At 49.7% G+C, this 21,302-nt stretch overlaps 7 protein-coding genes across 7 annotated transcripts; 3 read left to right on the top strand and 4 right to left on the bottom strand.

Moving 5' to 3' along the window:
- Nucleotides 1-3,139: 3,139 nt before the first annotated feature.
- On the top strand, nt 3,140-4,125 carry ETH_00010940 (ubiquitin / ribosomal protein CEP52 fusion protein, putative; the record flags this gene model as incomplete). The annotated part of the gene is made up of 2 exons (XM_013377307.1): nt 3,140-3,346; nt 3,943-4,125. 2 exons carry the CDS (start codon nt 3,140-3,142, stop codon nt 4,123-4,125), a joined length of 390 nt encoding a protein of 129 aa, XP_013232761.1.
- A 423-nt stretch (nt 4,126-4,548) lies between these two features.
- ETH_00010935 (uncharacterized protein) lies at nt 4,549-5,147 on the top strand (the record flags this gene model as incomplete). Its single annotated transcript, XM_013377306.1, has 2 exons — nt 4,549-4,614; nt 4,857-5,147. 2 exons carry the CDS (start codon nt 4,549-4,551, stop codon nt 5,145-5,147), a joined length of 357 nt encoding a protein of 118 aa, XP_013232760.1.
- Nucleotides 5,148-5,282: 135 nt separating this feature from the next.
- ETH_00010930 (TPR domain-containing protein, putative) lies at nt 5,283-7,132 on the bottom strand (the record flags this gene model as incomplete). Its single annotated transcript, XM_013377305.1, has 6 exons — nt 5,283-5,364; nt 5,476-5,579; nt 5,704-5,853; nt 5,969-6,042; nt 6,203-6,304; nt 6,454-7,132. The coding sequence occupies 6 exons, from the start codon at nt 7,130-7,132 to the stop codon at nt 5,283-5,285; spliced, it is 1,191 nt and encodes a 396-aa protein (XP_013232759.1).
- A 1,077-nt stretch (nt 7,133-8,209) lies between these two features.
- ETH_00010925 (uncharacterized protein) lies at nt 8,210-9,187 on the bottom strand (the record flags this gene model as incomplete). The annotated part of the gene is made up of 1 exon (XM_013377304.1): nt 8,210-9,187. The coding sequence occupies one exon, from the start codon at nt 9,185-9,187 to the stop codon at nt 8,210-8,212; it is 978 nt and encodes a 325-aa protein (XP_013232758.1).
- Nucleotides 9,188-10,510: 1,323 nt separating this feature from the next.
- Nucleotides 10,511-13,507, top strand: ETH_00010920 (uncharacterized protein; the record flags this gene model as incomplete). The annotated part of the gene is made up of 7 exons (XM_013377303.1): nt 10,511-10,880; nt 11,117-11,350; nt 11,568-11,847; nt 12,103-12,257; nt 12,628-12,751; nt 12,916-13,073; nt 13,314-13,507. 7 exons carry the CDS (start codon nt 10,511-10,513, stop codon nt 13,505-13,507), a joined length of 1,515 nt encoding a protein of 504 aa, XP_013232757.1.
- An 895-nt stretch (nt 13,508-14,402) lies between these two features.
- On the bottom strand, nt 14,403-14,732 carry ETH_00010915 (uncharacterized protein; the record flags this gene model as incomplete). Its single annotated transcript, XM_013377302.1, has 1 exon — nt 14,403-14,732. The coding sequence occupies one exon, from the start codon at nt 14,730-14,732 to the stop codon at nt 14,403-14,405; it is 330 nt and encodes a 109-aa protein (XP_013232756.1).
- A 39-nt stretch (nt 14,733-14,771) lies between these two features.
- ETH_00010910 (zinc finger (CCCH type) protein, putative) lies at nt 14,772-16,673 on the bottom strand (the record flags this gene model as incomplete). The annotated part of the gene is made up of 2 exons (XM_013377301.1): nt 14,772-16,040; nt 16,170-16,673. 2 exons carry the CDS (start codon nt 16,671-16,673, stop codon nt 14,772-14,774), a joined length of 1,773 nt encoding a protein of 590 aa, XP_013232755.1.
- Between the last annotated feature and the right edge of the window lie 4,629 nt (nt 16,674-21,302).

Raw genomic sequence — 21,302 nt, 5'->3', positions numbered from 1 at the left:
TATCCGTGCTGCGCACGCATGTGGAGCGCCCATGTGATTCACTTTTTTCTGACCTAAAAATTAAATGTCTCTTTTTCCATTTCAGACCTACTGGGCATCGTGCTGGAGGCCTTAGTGGCCTGGGATGAGTGTGCGCATTGGTATGTGTAGTGTTGCGTTTCGCCTCGAGCAGAGGCTTCTGGATGAAGGCCTTCTCCTCCTTCTGGCAAGAAAAATTTCATTGTACAAAAGTAATGGAATAGCTTTTTAGCAAAAAGTGCATCCGGCGAATGTGTTCTGAAGTCCTTCACGGTTGCTGGCCCCCAGTTGATCCCGGCTGGTTGCATTGATAGAGGCGTCGAAGTTCAGATAAACACTCTCCGTGGTTTAAGACACTATGGAATGTAAACTGAGGACAATATAGAAGAATATAGGACGAACTGAGCAAGCCACGGCCTGTTGACAAGGCGTACGATTAGGAACAGGAAAGGTAAGGCTGCAACGAGACAGGTCAACAAGCGGATTGGGGAATTCCCCAGATCTTATAAGAGCACTAAAATGAAACAAACATCTGCCCGAAAGCATTACAGACGCTTTACAATGCCTCGTTTGAATACCGTACGGAGTTGGTGCGGGATCGGAGGTGCAAGGTTGCGACCAAAAAGTGAACCCCGCTTCCGCTTTGGGCTAAACACTCTTTAAGCAGCGTATGGCGCTGCTCCATGCACTTGTATCCCGTTTACTTGGCGTGTTCAGGACGGGCCCCGTGTTAGAACCTCACTAGTTCGACCAGTCTTGATTCTTTTGTCCACTGAGCGTACAGCTTGAAACTTGAAAGTTCCGGCAAATTCTCTGTCCACGATACCAATCTAAGCCTCATCTTTCTCCTGTAATGGACACTCGTAGCTTCTAAGCGAACTGCACTAGCCTGATTTGCTAAAGTGTCTCTCTCGCCCTCAACGGCCTCGGACTGCGGCAGAGACGGGCAACACAATAGCGGACCAGCTTTACGAAGTCATCCACGCACGAAGACGCGGGGAGGCACATGTGACGAGCCCTGAAACGTCTGGTAAGGCTTTCGATTACAGCAGGACGAAGAGGCTGAAGGTGACGTGCGTGGCTGCGAAATAGCGGCAGTGAAAAGGACACGCCTCGGTAACGCCCTCTAACAACCGTAACAGTCTAGAATTTTCGCCGGACACTCATGCATCCCGGTAATGCAACGGCTCTGCTATTTTCCCCTTCCTGAGAACACGTGGTGCTCAAACCACCCTGGGAAACATTTTGACGAGCTACCTCAGCTCAGCCTACGCCAACTGCTTGCTCTTCCGCAGCACGGTGATCGTAGGTGTACGCGCCCTTCTTGTTCGTTTAGTTTTATTCTTCACTCGAATGAGCTGAAAGGCTTTTCGCCCTTTTCTGCTCGCAGAATCTCAGAAGAACCTTTGCAGTGGTCTCCTCTCAGAAAAAGATTCGTGCATACGTGGAGGTCTCACTCACCAGTGTGCGCACAGACAATTCCCCTCACGCCGCTTAGCTGGTGACCCACTCGAGTAATGGGAATCTTGCTCATCAGGCCCGCTGCTGCAACTGGGCCAATTCATTTGCTCTCAGAAAAGAGTTAAAAAGCGTGTTAACCATTATGTCACCAAAGTCATGCATGAGTGCGTTCATTATATATCAAGAAGCGGGACGGACCAATGTTCTGCGTGCAGTAAGCACAGTTTACCTTCAAGAAACTACACCATACAGCAGACCCACGGTTTCTACGCCAAAGCTGTTGGGCTGTGGAAGCATCAGGACATAATTATGTGGGACGGTCAACGGCACTGGACGGTCAACAGCACTTCTCCTGCTCATCACACGAGATGACGCACTCTGTCTAGCACAATTTTAGAAGCGAAAACCGGAAGCGACGCTATGGAAAAGCGAAACTATGCAGGCAATTTATTTAGAAGGCAAATTTATGCAGGCCTGAGGACAGTTTTGTCGAGAGAAGACCATGGGAGAGCCATGAGGGCGCGTAGAAGTACAACCAATGCAGTCCCACTTTGGTAAATTAGTGGCTAAGAGAAACTTTGGTCATGCATTTACTCGGCCCACTGTGTTGAGCAAGGCAGCGAGTCAATGCGTTTTCAACTGCTTCTGACAACTGAAAGCGTTGGTAAGAGCCACAAAAGAGAGGGTATCTGCGGTAATCGTTCGCCTGAGGCATGTTCAAATGCTCCAGGGAGCATTGGCGGCGCCGAAGCTTGCAGCAGGTATATACAGTGCGAACTTCGCCAGACTGCAGGTAAATACGCTAGACGTGCAGCGCACTGCAAGTCAGGTTTCACGTCTGGAATTCACCATTATACAACTGAAGCACTCTAAAATTGGTGCGTTATGCTCAGTGGTGCTGGCCTTTCTATGAATTCAAGTTGTAGGCGCTGTAAACTTGGCACAGGCCAAAAATTAGAAGAACAGGGAGTCATGCTCCACACGAAGGATGTAAGTTGCTTGCGCCCGACTGAATGAGACTGCTTCTGCAGCTCCCTGTGAGAACGATGCGGCGAGCTCATCATCATTGCTTGAGGCCAACCTTTTACCAAGGCATTTTCAAAAACTATTCTTCAGGTTACATCAAATCTTTAGGAACCCTGTTCATTATCTAGCCGTTGTACGGGGATGTACTTCACAGCAGGCCCTGGAGTAGTGTAGGGGCTCTTGTAACATAAGGACTGTTTTTGAAGAGTTCTTAGTGCCAAAAAGGGGCAGTATGCAGTTTGATAAGCACTACATATGCTGAAATCGGGGACGAGATATCCCAATCGCGGAAACCATTGAGCAGATACATCCTTAAACAACACCAGCCCGAAGCGCCTGAAGTCACGACTCGATGATTCCCTGAAGTTTTTACCTGTATATTACACTTAGAAAGAAAGAACTAAAAATATGAGGAACGCTAGTAAGTAAATGCATTGGGAATCGCCATTCGCCTTGCCGCTGCTGCAGATCGCCCTTGGGGCTGACTTCGGAGGCTGCCCCGCCAGCCCTTGCCCCCAACCAGAGCAGAAACGCATGTCTACAACCAGTTGCATACAAGCTTTAGTGCCGAAACTGGTGGGTTTGTTTCTGGTTGTTCTTGGGTTTCCCCGAGTTTTTTGGCAAGTTTTCTAAAATGCAAATCTTCGTGAAGACCCTTACGGGAAAAACCATCACTCTCGACGTGGAACCTTCCGACACCATCGAAAATGTGAAGGCGAAAATCCAAGACAAGGAGGGCATCCCGCCTGATCAGCAGCGTCTTATCTTCGCAGGAAAGCAACTTGATGACGGCAGGACTCTTTCGGATTACAACATTCAGAAGGAAAGCACCCTTCACTTGGTAGGCTTCCCCACGGTACACGGACCCGCTTAGATTTTGACAGTTCACGATGGATGTGAGCTGTGATGTAGCCAGTTTTGTGTGAAGTGTCACAATAACACGCTGGGTGAAGCAGTGGGTATTTGGTCATGGCGTAGCAACCTATTCCTGACGGGGCCCCTGCGGGGCAGCCACCCAGAAGGCACCGCGGGTTCACGCTAGTTGGAGCCGTCAAACTTATTAAGTTCTTCGATGCTTGCCATCACGAGCCACTGTGAAAGGCGCAACCGCTTTAAACCATGCAGCATAGTCACTTTAGCGCGGTCGCCTGTCTTGACAGCAACAGTGCTGTGGGATGGCGAGCTGTGGGCTGAACACCGCCGGGCGAGGGCGGCGTGTGCATTATGCGTTCGCACTTTGCTCAAGCATTTCACCGTAATGTGCAGTGGCTTTTCATAAGTGATTCTACATGCAAGAGGTTGCACGGTCGGAAGTTTAGGATCGGTCTGCTGGCTTTAGTTTTTTACGTGCTGGCTCGAGGCCTGACATGTGTCATGATCGAATCCTTGTCCATAAGGGTCTGGACTGTGCTAGTGCATTTCGCCTATTTTTTTCAGGTGCTTCGTCTTCGTGGAGGCATTATCGAGCCCTCCTTGGCGTTGCTGGCGTCGAAGTACAACTGTGAGAAGAAGATCTGCCGCAAATGTTACGCGCGTCTCCCTCCCCGTGCCACCAACTGTCGGAAGAAGAAGTGCGGACATACTAGCCAGCTCAGGCCCAAGAAGAAGCCAAAGAGCTAAATTAACGGCAACGGTTGGTCGGGGTGCCTTCTGTCTGTCCTGCGAAGAAGACAAAGGAACGCTGTAACGTGTAATCACTAAGCGTTGTAGACAGTAGCGCGACAGCACCTCCCTTTGGAGCTGTTGTGTTTGAGGGCGGTAGCAGTGGTCAGTGCTACGCGTACGTGGCTGCTGCTGGGCTGCCTGTCGAGCACAAACTTCGAAACCGTTACTTTGCGGAACATCAGTTCTCCCATCCCACAGTGTGGCGAGATGGGAAGCACTGCGGCGTGGCCGTTTGTAGTGTAGTTCGACACATGCATGCGAGGTAGGGCACCTGTGCGTCATACAGCACGGGCCAGCCCCTAGCAGCTGGCCGAATTAAACTGTGTACGCGTGGTTCGCCCTAGCACGGTGTGGCCGCTGTTGATGCCACCACAAGAGATGCAACTGGACCCCGATCAAGGCTCAGAATGGGTAACGGGCAGTAGGAAAATAGACCGTAGGAAGGTTAGTCACTTTGCTACTATGACCAGCAGCACTGCTTTGTGTCGTTGCGGAGGCGTATAACGGCAAAATTTGGTACCGTAAAATGGAAGAGAACGGACATGCCGGCGGGGAGCAAAGCGGGGGGAAGCCGGCAGCTCCAGTATACATTGCCACGCCTCTTTGCAGCTGATCTGCTTTCACGGCTGCCCGCAAACTCCTGTGGCCGAATGTTATGAACAGCACCAGCCATCTTGTGTGCGCAGCGAGTTTTAGGAAGCTGTGCAGTCAGTCCCCCCAGTGCATGTTCTTTGGAAGGCAGGAGCAAGCCACTAAGCAGCCTTGTGACAACGAAGCTTGCGTGCAACAAGTACGGACTATCGTGCAGGAGGGAAACAGCTGAGGCGGTCCTGCGAAGGGCTCGACGGCGCTCAATGGCGGCAACCTTTACTTGTGACTTCGACGGCGCCTTTAGCACCAAATCCTTCGCAGATGTACCAGTATTGACTTTGCCTACGGGGCTACGCGTCGTACGCCCACGGGTACCTGAAGGATAGGAACGGTCGCCTGCGTGAGAAGAAACTGTACAGATATCCCGACAGCAATGCTTGCGGAAGTGCAGCTTAGAACTCATGAAGAGCTAGCAATTTTGGGCAACCGAAAGCCACACATGTGAATTTTATCTGATACATTTATACTTGCCTCTCTAGAAACCATGTTGTTGCTTCTCTGATGGCGTAGTTTGGGACCAATCGTTTCGCATCGCATGGTTCCCTAACCAGTGCACACACATACGATGTCGAGAAGCGTAAGCTGCTCTAATTTTATCAGTTTGGTGCGCTATGTAACGTCACGGGAGGAGATCCCGATAACCGAAAAAAATACCTGGTTAGTGGCTCTGTGGGACCATTTCGGTGTAGATGCTCCAGAAGAAGTTTATGTTCGTAAGTGATGCCGCTGGGCGTGACGACCGGTTCGTCCATTAGGCCCTACAAGTTCACCAGCAAACACCAAGATGATCAGTAAGCGGGATTACTTACTCGGCCGAGTGACACTCTTCAACTGCATGCAACTTATGCACAGAACAAATCTGGCAGAGATTACTGGGGTCACCATTGAGATCCTGCACGTGAGAAAGTCGGGAATTTCAAAAGGCGTATCTGCCTCTGTTGCCTCGGCTACAAGATGCTCTAGCTGCGCCAGTCTTGAGTCAACTTCTCCTCTGGACAATTGCCGATGCTCTGCCGCTAGCTCGATGCACTCCTGCGGAGAGTGGAAGCCGGAGCATCTCTATATGTAGTCGAAAGTGCTGTTCTGTATGCGCCAGCACCTTATTGTTGGGTCCAGGACCAAGTGTGTGATGTAGGTACACGCGTACCTTCAGAAATGCTTCGAGATCCTTACGGTCGGCCCTTCGTTGCCTACAGTGGCGCGCGTGTCGAAGCTTTTTGGCTGAGAAGGCAAGAAAGAGAAAAAAAGAAAACATGGGTGTATCCGCAACAGAACCAAACTTGACCCAACAATTTTCTTGTATCAGTGTACCATTAGACTTTCATAATTTGCTACAGCCTTCTCAACCATGAGATGCACAACGTGCTACAGCCTTTCTTGCCGTTTAATAGAGAGTGGCGGATTTCGTGGGCTGCTCGGCCAGACCCTGACGACGACGCTGTCTGCGCCTTCTCCAGTAAGTTGACTCCAGCATCATAGTCCCCTACACCAGTAAAGAAAAAACTGGCTCTAGCATCCCAGAATGACTCACTGTGAGCACCAGAATTTGTCTTCCTTTTGCTAAAGGCATGCACCTGCGGCCTACCGCTCCAAGTCACGCTCAAGCAGAAATAGTGGGGGTAAAAGCCATACCAAGCTGCACGAGCGCGTCGCCTTTAATATACAGTCCCTTCACATTAGCTTCCTCAAGTGCAAGAGCTGCCTCTGCATCTTGCAACGCTTCCGGATAGCGTTTTTCGCGCTTATGGCAGAGGGCTCTGTTTGTAAAATACGAGGCCACGGTGCCATCTGCCTCAATAGCTTTTGAATAGTACTCTGCTGCCAAACCATACATTCCCCGCCTAAAGCTTTCGTTACCAAGATCCTTCAGCCGGTCTGCCGCCTCTCGATTACGAATCTGGGATTTTTCAGCTGGAGCTCCAGGTTTTGCAGGAATGTTGGGGTCTTTTGGTGCGCTGCCGCTACTGCTGCTACTGCTGCTATTCTTCTCCGTTCGGGCTGGCTGACTGCCTCCAGGTCGCCCCCTCTGGGCTGGCACCTCACTGGCCGTTTCACATTGAGGCCCTTGGGAAGATGCAGGGGCCCCAGACACGGTAGGAGTTGATGCCGCTCGTTGTGAAGAACGGCCGGGCCTCCACAGATTTCCGCCAGCACGGCTAGGGATTCCATCGGCTGTACTTGTGCGACTAGGTAGTCTGCTAGATCCAGAGCTGCTGCTATCACTGCTGCTACTACTGGTCCTGCTGGTTCTGCTGCCCCCTCCTGCCGCCTCAAGGACGGAATTCAATGCTGCTTGAAAGAAGGACTCCATGGGAGTCTTCGGACCGAAAAGGTCTCAGAAGCAGCTCAAGTCACTGACGCTAATTCAGCCTATGCGCACTTCGCCGCAATGACCCATGAAGATGTTGCTTTCCGCTTGATCCCCTACAAGATCGATAACTTGGACACGTGGGCTCAAATTTGCGGCAGCAAGGAAGTGCCTTAAGAAGAGAACATGTTACATGTACAGATGGAATTGAAGATACCTCAGACTTAGGCGAAGATCGACACCGACTCCGGTAAAGTGGTTAACGAGAACCAGAAAAGTTGAAAATAGTCCACCCTGAAGGGCCAGGAACGTAGTCGCTGCTGCTATCGCCCTAACAAGGCTACTCTTGCATACCCCTCCGAAAAATGTAGCAGACTCGATGGAAGTGCTACAAAGGCTTCGTTACCTGCAACTATGATGCAGTGAGATTAAGCCTCAGACTTTCTCATCGCCGAGCATGCAAGAGCCCCAGCTGCATCAGCTTGTGCAGAGTTCTTCAGCAACAACTTAGCCCACGACGGTCTCTATAGTAGCGATGATAGCCACATTTTCTCAGCGATAGTCTGCTTCTACCTTTTCATGCTGCTGCACCCATGACCTTCGCACGTTCACTGAAGAAGCATTCCCGTGCACCTGAGCGCCAAGTCGACGCTATTGCCTTTTGCCGTTGCGTCATTGTAATCATTTGGTAAATATGAGGTTCTATTGAGCCCATATCACTGTGACGCGAATTTGAATGCTGCTTCAGAAGGCGATAAGTGCCAAGTAGTCGACGCCGGTGCCGCAAGACCGTGTGTAGCGGTGCGAATGAACATACCAACGAATGCCGTCATATGCCTGCAGCTTGAGAGCAATTTAATTTAGTTTACGTCAAGCTGCACACGGGTAAAGCATTAATGCCTCCTACATAGACTCCAATGTTTTGGCTCACGGGATGTGCACGACGGCATCCTGTATCTTGGGTTACTGTTCTACGCATGCATGGATTGTGTGAGGACGCCCCTCGTGCTAAGGCAAATTAAAAACGCACAACGTGCGAAGGCTTTTGCTTTGAAAAGTTTGTAAAGTCTGTGGCGTAGATCATAGATTCTTTGCCGCACGGGCTGCCTTGAACGCAGTTGACCAGCGACCGCAGCTTTCTGCGAAAACAGTGTAGCAGCACCAAATCAGTAACAGCAGAACAACCCCAAAGATAGTCCACCACATCACGAGTGCACCAGCGGAAAGACTGAAATGCAGTTTGGCAACCCCTCGTGTCTTGCGAACGGTGCAAGGCGGGCTCTGCAGAACCTCGCTGTTCCCCCACTTCACTGTCATAACGCCGGCTCCAAATGCCGTTTCGTAGTCCGAGTCACACGTACAAGTAACAGTGCCACTGCCCTTCCCTGGTGAAAATGTGCAGGTGCCTTCTCCACAAGGGTTAGCTGCTGGGTTGGTGCATGGATTGTTGTGGGTTTCGCAATTATTGCCAGTAAAAAAGTCTCCACAGTCGCATTTATAGTAAGGCTCAGTATTTGTATCTTGGCAGGTCCCCAGGGAGCACAGGGCACTGCTGCAGTCAATGCCTGTACTTGGCTTGATGCCGCACCCGTCTGTGCACATCGAGATGACATCTGTACACAAAGGACCTGAATAAGGCATGTCGCACACGCAGATTTGCAAACCTCCATTCTCGTAGCAAGTGCCATTGACGCACAAATTAACTGTGCAAAGCGCGGCACCTGCGAATAAGACCCCAGACACTAATGCTGATGATTCCTTTTTGCGCAGCGATGGAGTTCTGCCTTTTGGTCCTTCTTGACAGGTAAGCTGCTGAGGTGACGGGATGAGAATAATGCAAAAAACGACTAAAATGTACAAAACAAAGGGGAGGCGACGACAGCATTGGGCAGTGAAGCTTCGATGGCATGCAGCGGAAGGGTATTTCTCGCCGAGAAGGGAAACTGATGAATATTGGTATTTCTCGCCGAGAAGGGAAACTGATGAATATTGGATCTTCCCACTAGATATTCCATTCTTGTTTGGATGCGCTCGCGCGAAAATCAGCGCTTCGAACATCTCCAGACTCTCACTAGGCTGCTTGGGATGAATTTAGGTCTTCTGCATGGGACTTATATGGTGTAGCGCTGGGTGCGCCTTTTGTTGGTATGTAGCTGGCGTGAACTTCGGGTACGGCCTTCTATCATCCCTTCTCAACCGGATGTCTGCAGTTGTGCTGCGCACTGCTTTCTGGTTGCAAATCTGAAAACGATGCCTCCTAACGAGCCTCAGAGAATCAAACCCCACTGAAGTTCAAAATGGTGACAGCAAGCGATCATTCAGGGGTTCAAAGGGAGGCCTTTCGTGCAAGAAGTTGAGACCATTCTAGACTGTAAGCTGTTGGCGCCCAGGAATCCCATTCTCCGAATACCCCTGAAATGGAGACAAGTTTCTGGCTCAATACAATGCCTGCAGGGAATCGAGCTCAAAGGGAAGCCCTGATACGACTTCTCCTATCGTCCTTCAGGAGCACTGCCACACAGAGCATCCACAAGGTCCACTAGGCACTCCAGTGTCTAGGCTCCTCCGTAGATTTAATGGCAGCAGCAACAAGACACTTGTAAAAATAAAATACAAGAGACAAAATCATATAGGTTTACGCGTGTGTGGACGAAAAAGCGGCGGTTACGGTTGCTGCTCCCAAGGTAGCCATGTCTTCGACGACAAGACCGGAGGTACAGGAAGAAGCAGCTACACAAATTCGGGCCTTTAGCCTCATTGAAAAAACTAATTGGAGTCTTAAATAAAAATATACAACTGAGAGCACGAAAACGGATGCGCGGTCCCTTTTTGAGGCTACTAAGGGGAGCTCCTAGCGGCTGCCAACTTGAGCCTCAGCGGGCCACCAACCATTGTTTAGAGCAGTGATGCAGAAGTACCATATCAGTGCCATGCATTCTTTTCCTACACTATTTTCATTACATTCGTTGTTACTTCATCACAGGTATCTGCTAACGCTGGTATTGTCGGAAGTTGTTACACGGGGAACTGGACCACTGCGAGTTTTTCACGCTGCAAGATCACCGCTAGCGAGCCCCTTCTGGAAATCAGCGTTGAATTATTTATGTGGAAAATTGACGTCAAGAGCAAAGTAGAGTTAATCGGGGTGGAAAGTGGTGACTACGCTGGGAGGAAGCCCTGCACCGCCTAGCCTTACCGATAAAAAAGCAAACGAATTCGACCAACTGAATGATCTCAACAGGATTTGAGTCCAACCAAGCAGATGGACTGACGAGGCATAGCATGCGTTAGCTCTCCTTTTGACAAGCCTGCGTACGACAGTCTCAAAACATTGACCAGGTGCACGGAGTGCTTGAAGAAACTGCAGCGATATCAACGAAAATGGCGTGGATTCTTCGTGCTGAATTCGAATATTTACTGTGCCTCGCATCCGAGAGACTGGATGTGGCAAAGTCGCGAGCGTTGCTCCATGCATCACTTGATGCCCGGCTACTTTTAACCGACGATTTGTTGTACAACATGTACATCGATGCGGGGAAGGCCGCATTAAAACATTACCTAGGGGAAGGCAAGGACAGGCAGGGGCTAGGATGGCAAAGTCGCACATTCCAAGCAGCTGTAATGGCTTGTATATGCGACGACGTTAATTTAGCTCATGTTTTCACCGTCTTACGAGTTGAAGAGCTCTTGGAGAATCTTGGGGATGAGCTCTCTCCATCACAGTGTGCCAGAGTGATGCTAGCAATAATCGGTGAGCCGTTTACTTTGTCTTGTCTAGGTTGCTGCTCAACCTTATTGGTACACCACCACTTATATATTGTCCGCTTTGCACCCACCTACAATATCGCCTCTTAAGCGTTTCGCTTCGCTGCTCCAGGCGCATTTCACCCACAGAACCACACCAGTACTTCAGCTGGCCTGGAGGAGTGAAAGTTCCTCAAAGTGTTACTGTAACTACGTGACTTTCGACTATCCTGCGCTTTCCAGGGGAGCTCCACCTTGTGCGACGCGACATGCAAGAGGCAGAGAGCTCTGACTCCCCAGAATTTGTCGAATTTAAGGAAAAAAGCAGCAGATTTCTCCAAAAGGCTTCACTCTTACTGATGTCCCTTATTGCAGAAAGCGGGCGGGATCGTTTTTGTTATGTGAAAGAGGCCCTTATTCACCCGGATGCCACTTGCTCGCGCCCGGCTCCCCTCACAAGCACAAACCTAAGCAGACGTAAGCACGTCCACAATAAACAGTTTATTGACTCCTGGTTGCACTGTTTATCGACGGCGACATCTAGCGGCGACTCTTTTATGGCTCTAAAGGCAACGGCGGGAAATGTGATAACATTGTAATGCATACACCTATCGTGTTGTTGCATCGTCTTTCCAGGGGCGGTCGACTTGGCAACTCATTCTTTTGTGGCGTTTTCAAGTTCTATTGTATGCAGCTGTTTCTGCGGAGGATGCAGCGCTGGCCAAGGCGTGGAGGGGCCGCGAGCCGTTCCAACTAGCGCAAGTGCTAAGGGCAGATTTGGACGGGAGTGATTTGTACACTTCGTCAATGTATGCCCTCTACAAAAGAGGAGACCCAGTGTTTGAGACGCTCTTGCATAGCGGCAGCCTCCTATCGCTTTGGCATCGCTTGCATTCTATCTGTAGACACAATGTTACACTGGGCCAAGAGACGATCAAATGGAGCGTTGTACGACAAGCTCCCAGACTAAACAGGTAGGAATTTGAAGCGAATTCGAACAGTTCATGGGCTGTGAAGGGCAATGGGCGTTCAGAGCGTGAAAGTATTTGGGGTTGATCCCAGTGAATCCCAGCGGGTTGCAGTAGAGAGGAAGTCTGTACCCCGGGTGGAGGACAGTCATAGCGTGTGTAGTAACGCAGAGAAAGTTGCCGAGCTTCATGGTAGGTCTTGCATGCACGATAGCCTCGAGTTGGGATGCTTTGGCTTCTGTGATCTTATGGAGTTTGCAGACTACGGCAGCTGATATTGACACGGCTTATCCAGTGTTTGTACCAGCCGCAATATACGCTACCTCTTGGGGGCCCTATGAGCGTGGACGAGAAGAGAAGCAATGATTCTGATAGGGCCTTAGCAGGGCTACTTGCTGAAAGCCTCGTGCTGTCGGGTAAGTCATAAGTGGCTGTTATTCTTCAACTGCTTGACACTTTTCGAAGCCATTTCAGCTTGAAGCTTGCCAGCTGATGCTCTTTACTGCATGCTATGGTTGGGACAAAACTGTAGCAAGTAGTTCGGGAAGAACGGCTGGGGAACCTGTGTAGATTGCGACAGACAGCCGCGTAGCCAGCATTTTCTGAATGGCGCATCGGGAATGTACTGTTGAGTTTTGCGGGGAGTGGAAGACTAAAACTTTGTACTAAGGAGCTACGTCATTCGGTGTATACCGGGCGGATTTTTTTCTGGTAAAAAAGCTTCGTAAACGCTGTTAGTTTTATGCGTAGTGACCTTAAAGTGCGTGCTGGGGTGTATGCCTGAAGGTGTGAAAGTCTGGTGCTATGAGAGCTTGGCCCAGAAACAACAGATCATGCAAATGGCAGGCGAAGGCCGAGCAACTCTAGCATCCAAGCTGGACAGCATTTTGTGCATCCAAATAGACCGTGGGTAGGTGGAGCGGCAATCTATTGACTACGGGCCCTTTAAGCTGCTTTCAGAACAGAGAGCCGGCTCAGCTTCCGAGAGCACAAAACCCTTAAAACGCGTGCAAGTCCATAGTACACTTCAGAAGACAAATGCGCTCACGTTTCATCGAATACTTTGTTTTTCAGATTTGTGGAGATGCCTTTGGGGCAAGAGTTGCCTGACCTGGACGGTCTTGCAAGCCTGTTTGCTGAAGTTCCGGGGACTAGACCAATGGAGCCTTACGAAGGCATGCACTACACAGACATGAACCTTTACACGCTAGTCCCGGACACATATACCTCAGGTATGCGCCACTTCGTATCTCCTCCAAACATGCTCAAGATTTGGAATAGTGCCAAATTCGGAGGTGCAGCGCAACCTGATTGTCACTGCGCTCTTTGTCAGGTTCCACGGGGTTTCCCCGGTTGTTATTTCCTGTTTCTTCTCTCTCTATAATCACTTTTTGCCTCTACGTACGTGAGCAAATTGATATGCTCCGCAGCCCTTTTTACATCAGCATTTCAACCTGCGGTGCACTGCGTAGGTATCCTTTCCTCCAACTGGCCATCTACTTCATATCGTATTGGCTCCCGTTTGCACCGAGCTACGCCGAACATGGGGATACTGGACGAGTCACGTTTCTTTACCAACCCGATGGTCACTGCCCTGCTCAACAAAAATGCCCTTGTAGAAACAGTTAACAGTTTCATGTCGACTGAAGCGGTAGAAACTGTCTGAGTGGCTCCCGTACATGGTTCACGAGACAAAGCAGAGTTAACGGAAGGACACTGCTTGGCTGTATGGACGTGTGAGCGTGCAGTTTGCACATACAATACAAAACTTGGGAATAAATTCTTCATTGTAGATTTTGCTCCTGTACCGGTGATGCGTGTATCCACGACCTACAAGACGACGGGAAAACTTCATCATCACGGCATATTGTCTAATGGAATATTGCCGTAGTTCCCGCCACACATGATGGGGCACTTCAACGTGACTGTGCAAAAGCCGCTAACAAGGCGAAAGCCCCTGCGCAACTGCAGCTGCCAGCGAATCTATGGAGGCTGCTATAGTTAATAGACTTCGCATTGCTGCACTTCACCGTTTGTACACTTTGGATAACACAGAACGGTGATTGTGTTTTAGGAGCATTAGCAGAAGGCTGCGCCAAGAGAATGACGAGATGAACTCCGGCTGACGATTTTCATTTCATACTTGCGTAACTTATCACTTTCAAACACAATTTAGAGGTACTATCATGCATTATACCTGCTCTACGCTTGGCAAGGAGCTCACTTTGGCTAAGGATTCTCGCTGGAAGAGCCGCTGCGGTCTCTCCTAGGTCTAAAAGCTCTACGGGCTATTCAGGTGCTGCTTCCACTTCTACCTTTCAAATGCGTCGTTGCTTCCGATACTCCTGCACGTGGAGGCGGAGCGTTACCACACGTATTTGGCAGTAAATGAGTCCTCGCTAACTATTCTGCTGTTCTCTCGCATTCTAAAGGAAACGTTAGCTTAGTTTTGGAAGCTCAGCAGCGAAGATATACAGAAGATGCTGATGCTGCAGTTCCTTTGTAGTCAAGAATATCACAGTGGGGCATCGAGCACAGTTAAGGCAAAGCACCTAGTACCGCTAAGCAGCAAGCGGCATCCTTCCCTTCGTCAACTCCTGCTCCAAAGTTGGCTGCTGTTGCAGATGCTCAGAGCGGCAGTGATCTTCATCACTTTCCTGTCCTTCATCTTCACTTCTTATAGTCGCTAGTCTTTGAGGCAGATTCGCAGTAGACTCTTCCGAGTGAGGTTTGCCACGATTGGGCGCCTCCAATGCAACAGGATTGGGTGCTGCCTGCTGCTTCTGGCCCTCGGCAGTCACAGCTTTGAGCTTCTGCGACTGATTGCTGCAACTCCTCGGTGCTAGGGGTACAGCAGCGATCGTGGAGAGCTGCAGCCGCAGAGCAGACATCGCAAAAAGAAGCCTCACAGGAACCTCTCAGTGGGAAGTTTACTGCAAGAAGTCGTGCCACCGGTGCTGCTGCTGCTGCTCCCGTATTGCTGCAGAAGTGGGGTGACTTGCACTGTGCTGAACGCAGGGGGTGTCTTCACCGTCGGGGCGATGCAAAGGGCTTTTTCCAAGTCTGTAGCTTGCAGGCGCTGTTCCAGTCACTCCACTGGGGAGCTGTAGTTTAGGAAAGAGCTGTTGCTGCTCAATTTGCTGTTGGTGTTGCTGTTGCTGCTGTGTGTCCACGGAAGATAGACTGTCTCCACCCAGTTGCTTACCAATGCCTTCCGCCTGCTCCCGGGAGAGTCGCGCCAAGAGGCCCTCTATCTGTCGGTGCTGTTCGAGATGATGCTGTTGCCGCTGCCGCGTTTGCTCAAGTGGCTCTTCTTCTTGCTGCTGCTGCTGCGGTTGCAGTGTCAGAGCCGTCATGCGGTTCTGCAGTTCTCTTAGGCTATAGCTGCCGAAAGGTGAAACGGCAGGCGCCACCTCTGCGCTGCACCTTTCAGGCTGAAGCGCCCAATTTGCTTCCTTCCTTTCATGTTCACCCTGTTGTTGGTACTGATGCTGCTGTCGAAGCAGCTCCACTGCTTGCAAAAGCTCGTGACCTTGACGGGTTAAAGACTGCTGTGGCAGCTTTTGCAGAACCTGGGGCTGCTGCTGCTGTGTTAGTGGCTTCTGCTGTCTCTGCAGGCTTTCAGGAGTGGGCACTTTCAGGCCTTGCTCTGCTTTGCGTACTGCAGCTGCAGCAGCAAGAGATGCAAACGAATAGCAGTCGTCTCCAGTGGCAGTGCTGGCTGTGCTTCGGGACACAGCTTGTCCCCATGAGCTCAACTCCCTGTAGGTGTATCCTGGAGCTGCTGCTGTTGTCGCAGTTCCTTGCGCCTCATCAGCACTACCTGCAGCTGGACGCTGCCATCCGTGCTGCAAGGCCGTGTCTGGGAAAGTTTGCTGATACCCTGAAGGCAATGCCTGCTGCTGCAAGAGCAGCCTTTGCTGCATTGACTGCTGCCGGGATACAATATCTTCTAGTTCAGACTGCTGCTGCTGCTGCTGCTGCTGCGGCTGTTGCTCTGTGCCTTCTGCAGCGTTAGCTGGGAGCTGCATCATTGGACGCACTTCATTCCAGTTGTCAGAGGATTGTATGTTCTCCAATAGCTGCTCCTCAGAGTCCTGCTGCACTTGCTGCTGCGTTGTTGCTAGGGCCCGAAGAGAAAATGCTGGCACCTTTGACGCTGGTGAACGGAAATGAAGGGCGCCCGGGGAACGTGCAGCCTGTAGCAGCACATCGCACACGACAAACAAACTGTGTTTACTTCAGAACAGCAATCGGTCATGGGCCCTCTTCCAGCGCGAACTGAGTCCGCTATGTTCAACAGAGAATACAAGATTCAGGAGACTTACAGTTCCGGCCTCTTTCTGAAGAGTTGGCTCCTTCTGCTTTTTCTGCTGCGGCTGCAGGGTCCCAGGGACCATTTTAGAGCGGTATGATGACAGGACATCAGGCTGCTCTTGCTGCTGCCCGTGCTGGATTTCCAGCTCAGAAGCAATGCAGCGGCGCTGCGGATCTTGTAACTGACGCTTTAGATGTTGCTGGGGTTGCTCTTGGTATTGCTGTTGCTGCTGTTGACGGCGGGCCACTTGAGCTTTTTGTCGGTCTTGTGCGGCTAAAGCAGCCTTTCCCGCCGCTTCAGCCTCCAGCAGCATTAGCAGTTGTTGGTGTTGCTGCAGCATCTGTTGTTGTTGGTGCTGCTGCTGCCTTGCGTTGCTAAAGCTACTCAGCTTCCCTTGCGCCTGCTGCATTGCTAGCTGCTGCAGCAGCAACAAATCTTGGGGCAGGCTACTGTCAGGAAGGAAAGACTGAGTTTGATGCTGCTGCGTCTGTGGCTGCTCGCGGTGGGCCATCATCACTTGCTGCTGCTGCTGTTGCTGCTCGTGAAATGGTTGAGCAAAGACATATCCCACTTCCAATTCTCCAAGAGCATGTGCGTATTTGCAGCTGGAGCCGTGGAGGCATTTGCCTTCAACAGAAACAATAGGAATGAGAGTGAGATCGATTTCTTTCACCAGAGATAGCGGAATTGCGCGGCATATATCCAAGCGGACAGGTTAGCACTAGGCCCCAGAATTTCTCGGTTTCTTCACAAGTTGGAGAAACTACTGAACTGGCTCGAAAAAAAATATGCATGTTAAATTGTGTGATTGTTCAGAGCGGGCTACTATGGAAGTGCAAATGATAGGCATTACTACATTTGTGTAACTCTGCTTATTTAGCCCTGCTCAAGGTCAGGGAATCACCAAGTAGAAAAGGGTGAGGTTGAATTCAGTTTTCTCATTGGACCGACCTTCCCTGTACAATCTGCAAAGACCTTTTTTTCCTGGGAAGTCCCTCAGCTCCTGCAGGCCATGAGCATAGGAGCAGTTGTTGTTGCTACACTGACCCCCGAGGAATGCGTTGCACAATTTAGTCTTTCTCAGGTCAGGCAATTGCCGAAGCTCCTCCGCAGAATGCGCAAACGAACAGTTGTTGCCGCGTGTGCATTTTCCCCGAGCGTGAAACACGCACCAAGCTGCCTTGTATACCCTACAAAACCAGTGACATCACACAAAGGACAAAATCATAATGTGCCTTTCTCCTTGGTCCAGATGTGGGGATTAGTCCTGTTTCTGCCTTCGCTGCTGCCGCTATAGCTGTTGTTTATTGCGGGAGGTGCGACTGGGTAGTTGAAGCGGCTATTCAAGAGCCACTTCTATCGTAAAAACGCGTTGCTTTAAAAATGTTTTGAAATGCTTGATGGAAAGGACAGAACAAAGCGTACTGCATCTTGAAGTTGCTTCCAAAGAACAAATGCGCTCAAGCCGGGCTGCCTCGACGAAAAATAAAGAATGGCGCTGCGCCCCAAGAAGCTGACTGTGCTGAGCGGGCCCTTCCGTTTTCATAAAGAAAGCAATGTAGGTTGACCACGAATATCCGGGTGGTGGATTCTGCGCCCGTTTGAACATACATAAAACTGCTGGTGTCCGCCGTAGAGTCAACAGCGCAGCTGTCCTGAAACGCGAAGCCTCCTTTTGAGGAAATAAAAAAGCACCAAGATCCCCTGGCTGATGGGGGTATTCTGCACGAATATTTCAATTCACTTCCCATAGAAATTTCTCAGCCACTCCTGAAACCCCTTAAAATACAAAACGGAGACACTGCTGTTAACTGCCCCATATATCGTCCTATGGAGAAAGAATTAGACAGTTAACACAAAAATAAAACAACCGGTAGAATAAAACGAGAAACGCTTGCAACAAAATTTCAGTATGTTGCGTGAAATCCGGTCTTGAACTAGCACCTGTCAGTCGGGCCTAGACTAGCGCGCAAAGCGCAGAAAGGCGAAACTGCGTAGCGATTTGCAAGAGGAGTGAAGGCGAAAGCAGATGAGATGCTGAGATTAAACCATGAGGTTGAAGGGAAACGGCCAAAAACCTGGGATGATAGAACCTGAACTGACCGGCCCCGAGCAGCGACTCGTCAGCCTGTGCAGCAATGGCGCAGTAGAACCCTAAGTTAGAAAAAATGGTGAAACTTTCTGTATGTAGATTTCAAAAACCCCCAAATGTAATAAAAGCAACAAACGAAAACAAAGCATACAACGACGGCTGAACAATGCGAGTCAGATGGTCCCAGCTCCTGTCAGCGTGCAGCGCTACTGCTGCGGCGCGATGTCACCGTGGGGCACGCATGGGCTGACGTTTCCTTGTCTAAGATGGAAAATTCAGTAACTTTACAAAGAAGTAAGTGAAGCATCTTAGAAGTTACAAAGTTTTTGCATACAGGTGGGGTAAACTCTTTCTGGGTTGACGTTCTAGCTAGTATAACAACGATCTATTGGTTCGGTAACTGCTCCGTACCACGTAGATGCAACGGAGAGAACACAGAATCTCCCACACAAACAAACAAGGGGGGAATATTAAAAGCAATTTTAACATTCTGTCCTGCATTTCTCCGGGCGTGTCCGCACATCGAACAGAGCTACGGAAATCCTGTTCTGAGCAAGTTGGTAATTCGCATTCTCATGTGGCGCCTCAATGTTAACACTTGCTTGACTTGTTCGTTGGAAAAACACATCTTATTTTTCTCAAAAAGACCATCCTACGATTTGTACACCGCAATCTCTTCTGTGCAGCTGAACTTACACGGAATCATTTTCTGCGTCATACTTGCCGATCCTCTACTCTGCAAAAAGCTTCCCACAGAGCTCACTGCTACGTCATAAAGGTCCTTAGAGGTCACGCTTCTCAAGCGAAATAGCCAAAGACGTCTTTGATCCTTGAAATATCAGACACGGTCAGGAATGATAGTTCTCTTGGCATGAATCGCAACATGTTAAAAGGGGTCTACAACAAAAGTAGTCACGTGAAGAACTGACTACAGAGCAACGCTGAGATTTTGCTCCCCTTTCAAGGTGCAGACTGCTTTTAGTCTCATCGTAATAAAAATGCGGGGAAAATTATTCAGGTAACTGGAAGAAGCACCACATCAGCAGCCCCTTTCTAAGTTCCTTGAAAATCTGGACAGAATTTTTCCAGTACAAATCGGTCAAAAGCATTCACATGCCTGCAATTTAAGTGCTAAGCTGAAGTATACACCTTGCTGCAATAGCTTCCTTGATTCTGCCGAAGTTACCTCCACGGCAAACACTGAGCTGTGAACCAGTTTCGATGCAGGAACAAATGTTACGCAGGAGCACTCACCAAGCATGTACGAGGAAATTGTCTCACTGCTGATGATGCCAGAGTAAAGCAGTTACAACAAATTCCTCCCAGCAAGTAACAGGTTTGCCGCGACCATTTGTACTGGTTTCGTGCTTCTGTGGAGTGGGCTACTGTGTACATGCAGTGAATGCTATTATCAAGGGAAGCTGGTACAGGAGGCAATACACAGCAACATCTCCCCAGGAGCTTATGTACGGAAACAGAAGTGTTTCAGCGCGCTGCGGACATGGAGGCTGGCAGCTGAAGAATTTCGACTAGCTTGCCAATTTGAGCTCTTCAAGTTGGCTAGACTTGAAGGCTACGGCCAACTGCTGAACCGCCGTCGGTCCGTTTTGGCTGCATGAAAGAAGCGACACTCCAGTATTTGCCATTTCGCAACAAAGTCGCCCTGGGACAAGAAAGCTTCCACTAGAGCCTAAAATTTATTATTAGGGTTTGCGCAGTATCCTTGTCAGAATAGTATGCTGGGGCTGCAGTAGACTTCGGGTCGGTGGAAGTCCACTGCAAGCGCAACACAGTTCAGTTGAATTCAAACGTTTGAGCTTACTGCAGCCGTTAACAACTAGGAATGCCCAACAGGGTGTCATTAATGCTGCATTAAAAGTATTGATTCATATCTTCCGAGTAATAGGAGGAGTTACTTGATCAGAGAGATGAACGGCTTTTTTCATCCGGTTCAACACCTCCCGCCATATCACCAAAGGCGCAGGATAGATTCTTTTCGTGGGGGTCGAATAGCCAAGTGCACTTCCCAGCACGGCGCTCAGTTATAGTTTCCCAAGACCACCTGCAAAGCCGAAAAAGTGTACATAAGTAGAAAAAAAAATTATCAGATAGCTGGGTTTTCAAGCATAAATATCAAACAAAATCAGACTCAGCGCGCAGCGCCTGCACGCAAGGACTGCAAATAGTCTCTGCCCAATAGAGAGTCACTATCAGTCCAAACCTTTCAGCAGAGCTAACAGTATTCTGCCCCTTCTAAATCTTCCTCTTAAGCAGACAATCTAGACAGCATGCAGCCCGGGCGTACTGTATTTAATTTCGTTCACACCCACAAGACAATGCACATCACAGCACTTAGGCTGCGCGAGCAGCAGCCAGGTTCATCGTCCTGGAAGTATGACACCCTTGAACCGTTACTAAGACCAAGATGTATGGCAAATGCTTTTTCCAGGCATGAAGTCACTTGAACTACGCTGCAGGCGCTGATGCCATTGCCATCTGTGTGAGAGGTGCCTGCTTGTGCACCTAACTGGTGTTCATCTGCTAGATGAGCCTTTGTGTTGCACATACCGTTTTGTTTATGCACATGTTTTTGGATGTTCAGGCACAGAGCAACGTCTGTGCAGTGTTGTACTCTAGAGGAAACTTCCGTGTTGAGCCCCACGGCCTCCACAGCCGAGGACAGACGGGAAGACTTCCGCCAAGAAATAGATTTCCGCTTGTTTGCAACTTCAGCAAGTGATGCAGATTTGGTAAGGCCTTTATTATCCAGTGACTACGTCCATCTTTGGGTAGGCGGCAAGGGAGCGAGAAAAACACAGTCACTTGAGACCCAAATTTCACAGAAACACGGGAAAATTTTGAATATTATCAAATTTAGATCGATATGTTTTTTGGGCCTGAAAATATGGCTAATTTTGTTGGCGGCTGATCTGTTTAACGCCAGCGCGCGTTCTGCACAAAAAAGAATGTGTCAGAAATTGAATGATCAATGTGCGGTTTGATCGCGTATTTCGGCCAGGTGCAATCACAAGCTCCAACCACAAAAAAAAT

The sequence above is a fragment of the Eimeria tenella genome, genomic scaffold (assembly GCF_000499545.2).
Source record: "Eimeria tenella Houghton genomic scaffold, Eth_scaff5, whole genome shotgun sequence".
NCBI classification, from domain to species: Eukaryota; Apicomplexa; class Conoidasida; order Eucoccidiorida; family Eimeriidae; genus Eimeria; species Eimeria tenella.
The sequence above is the reverse complement of the archived record's forward strand: the minus strand, read 5'-3'. Positions and strand labels throughout refer to the sequence as shown.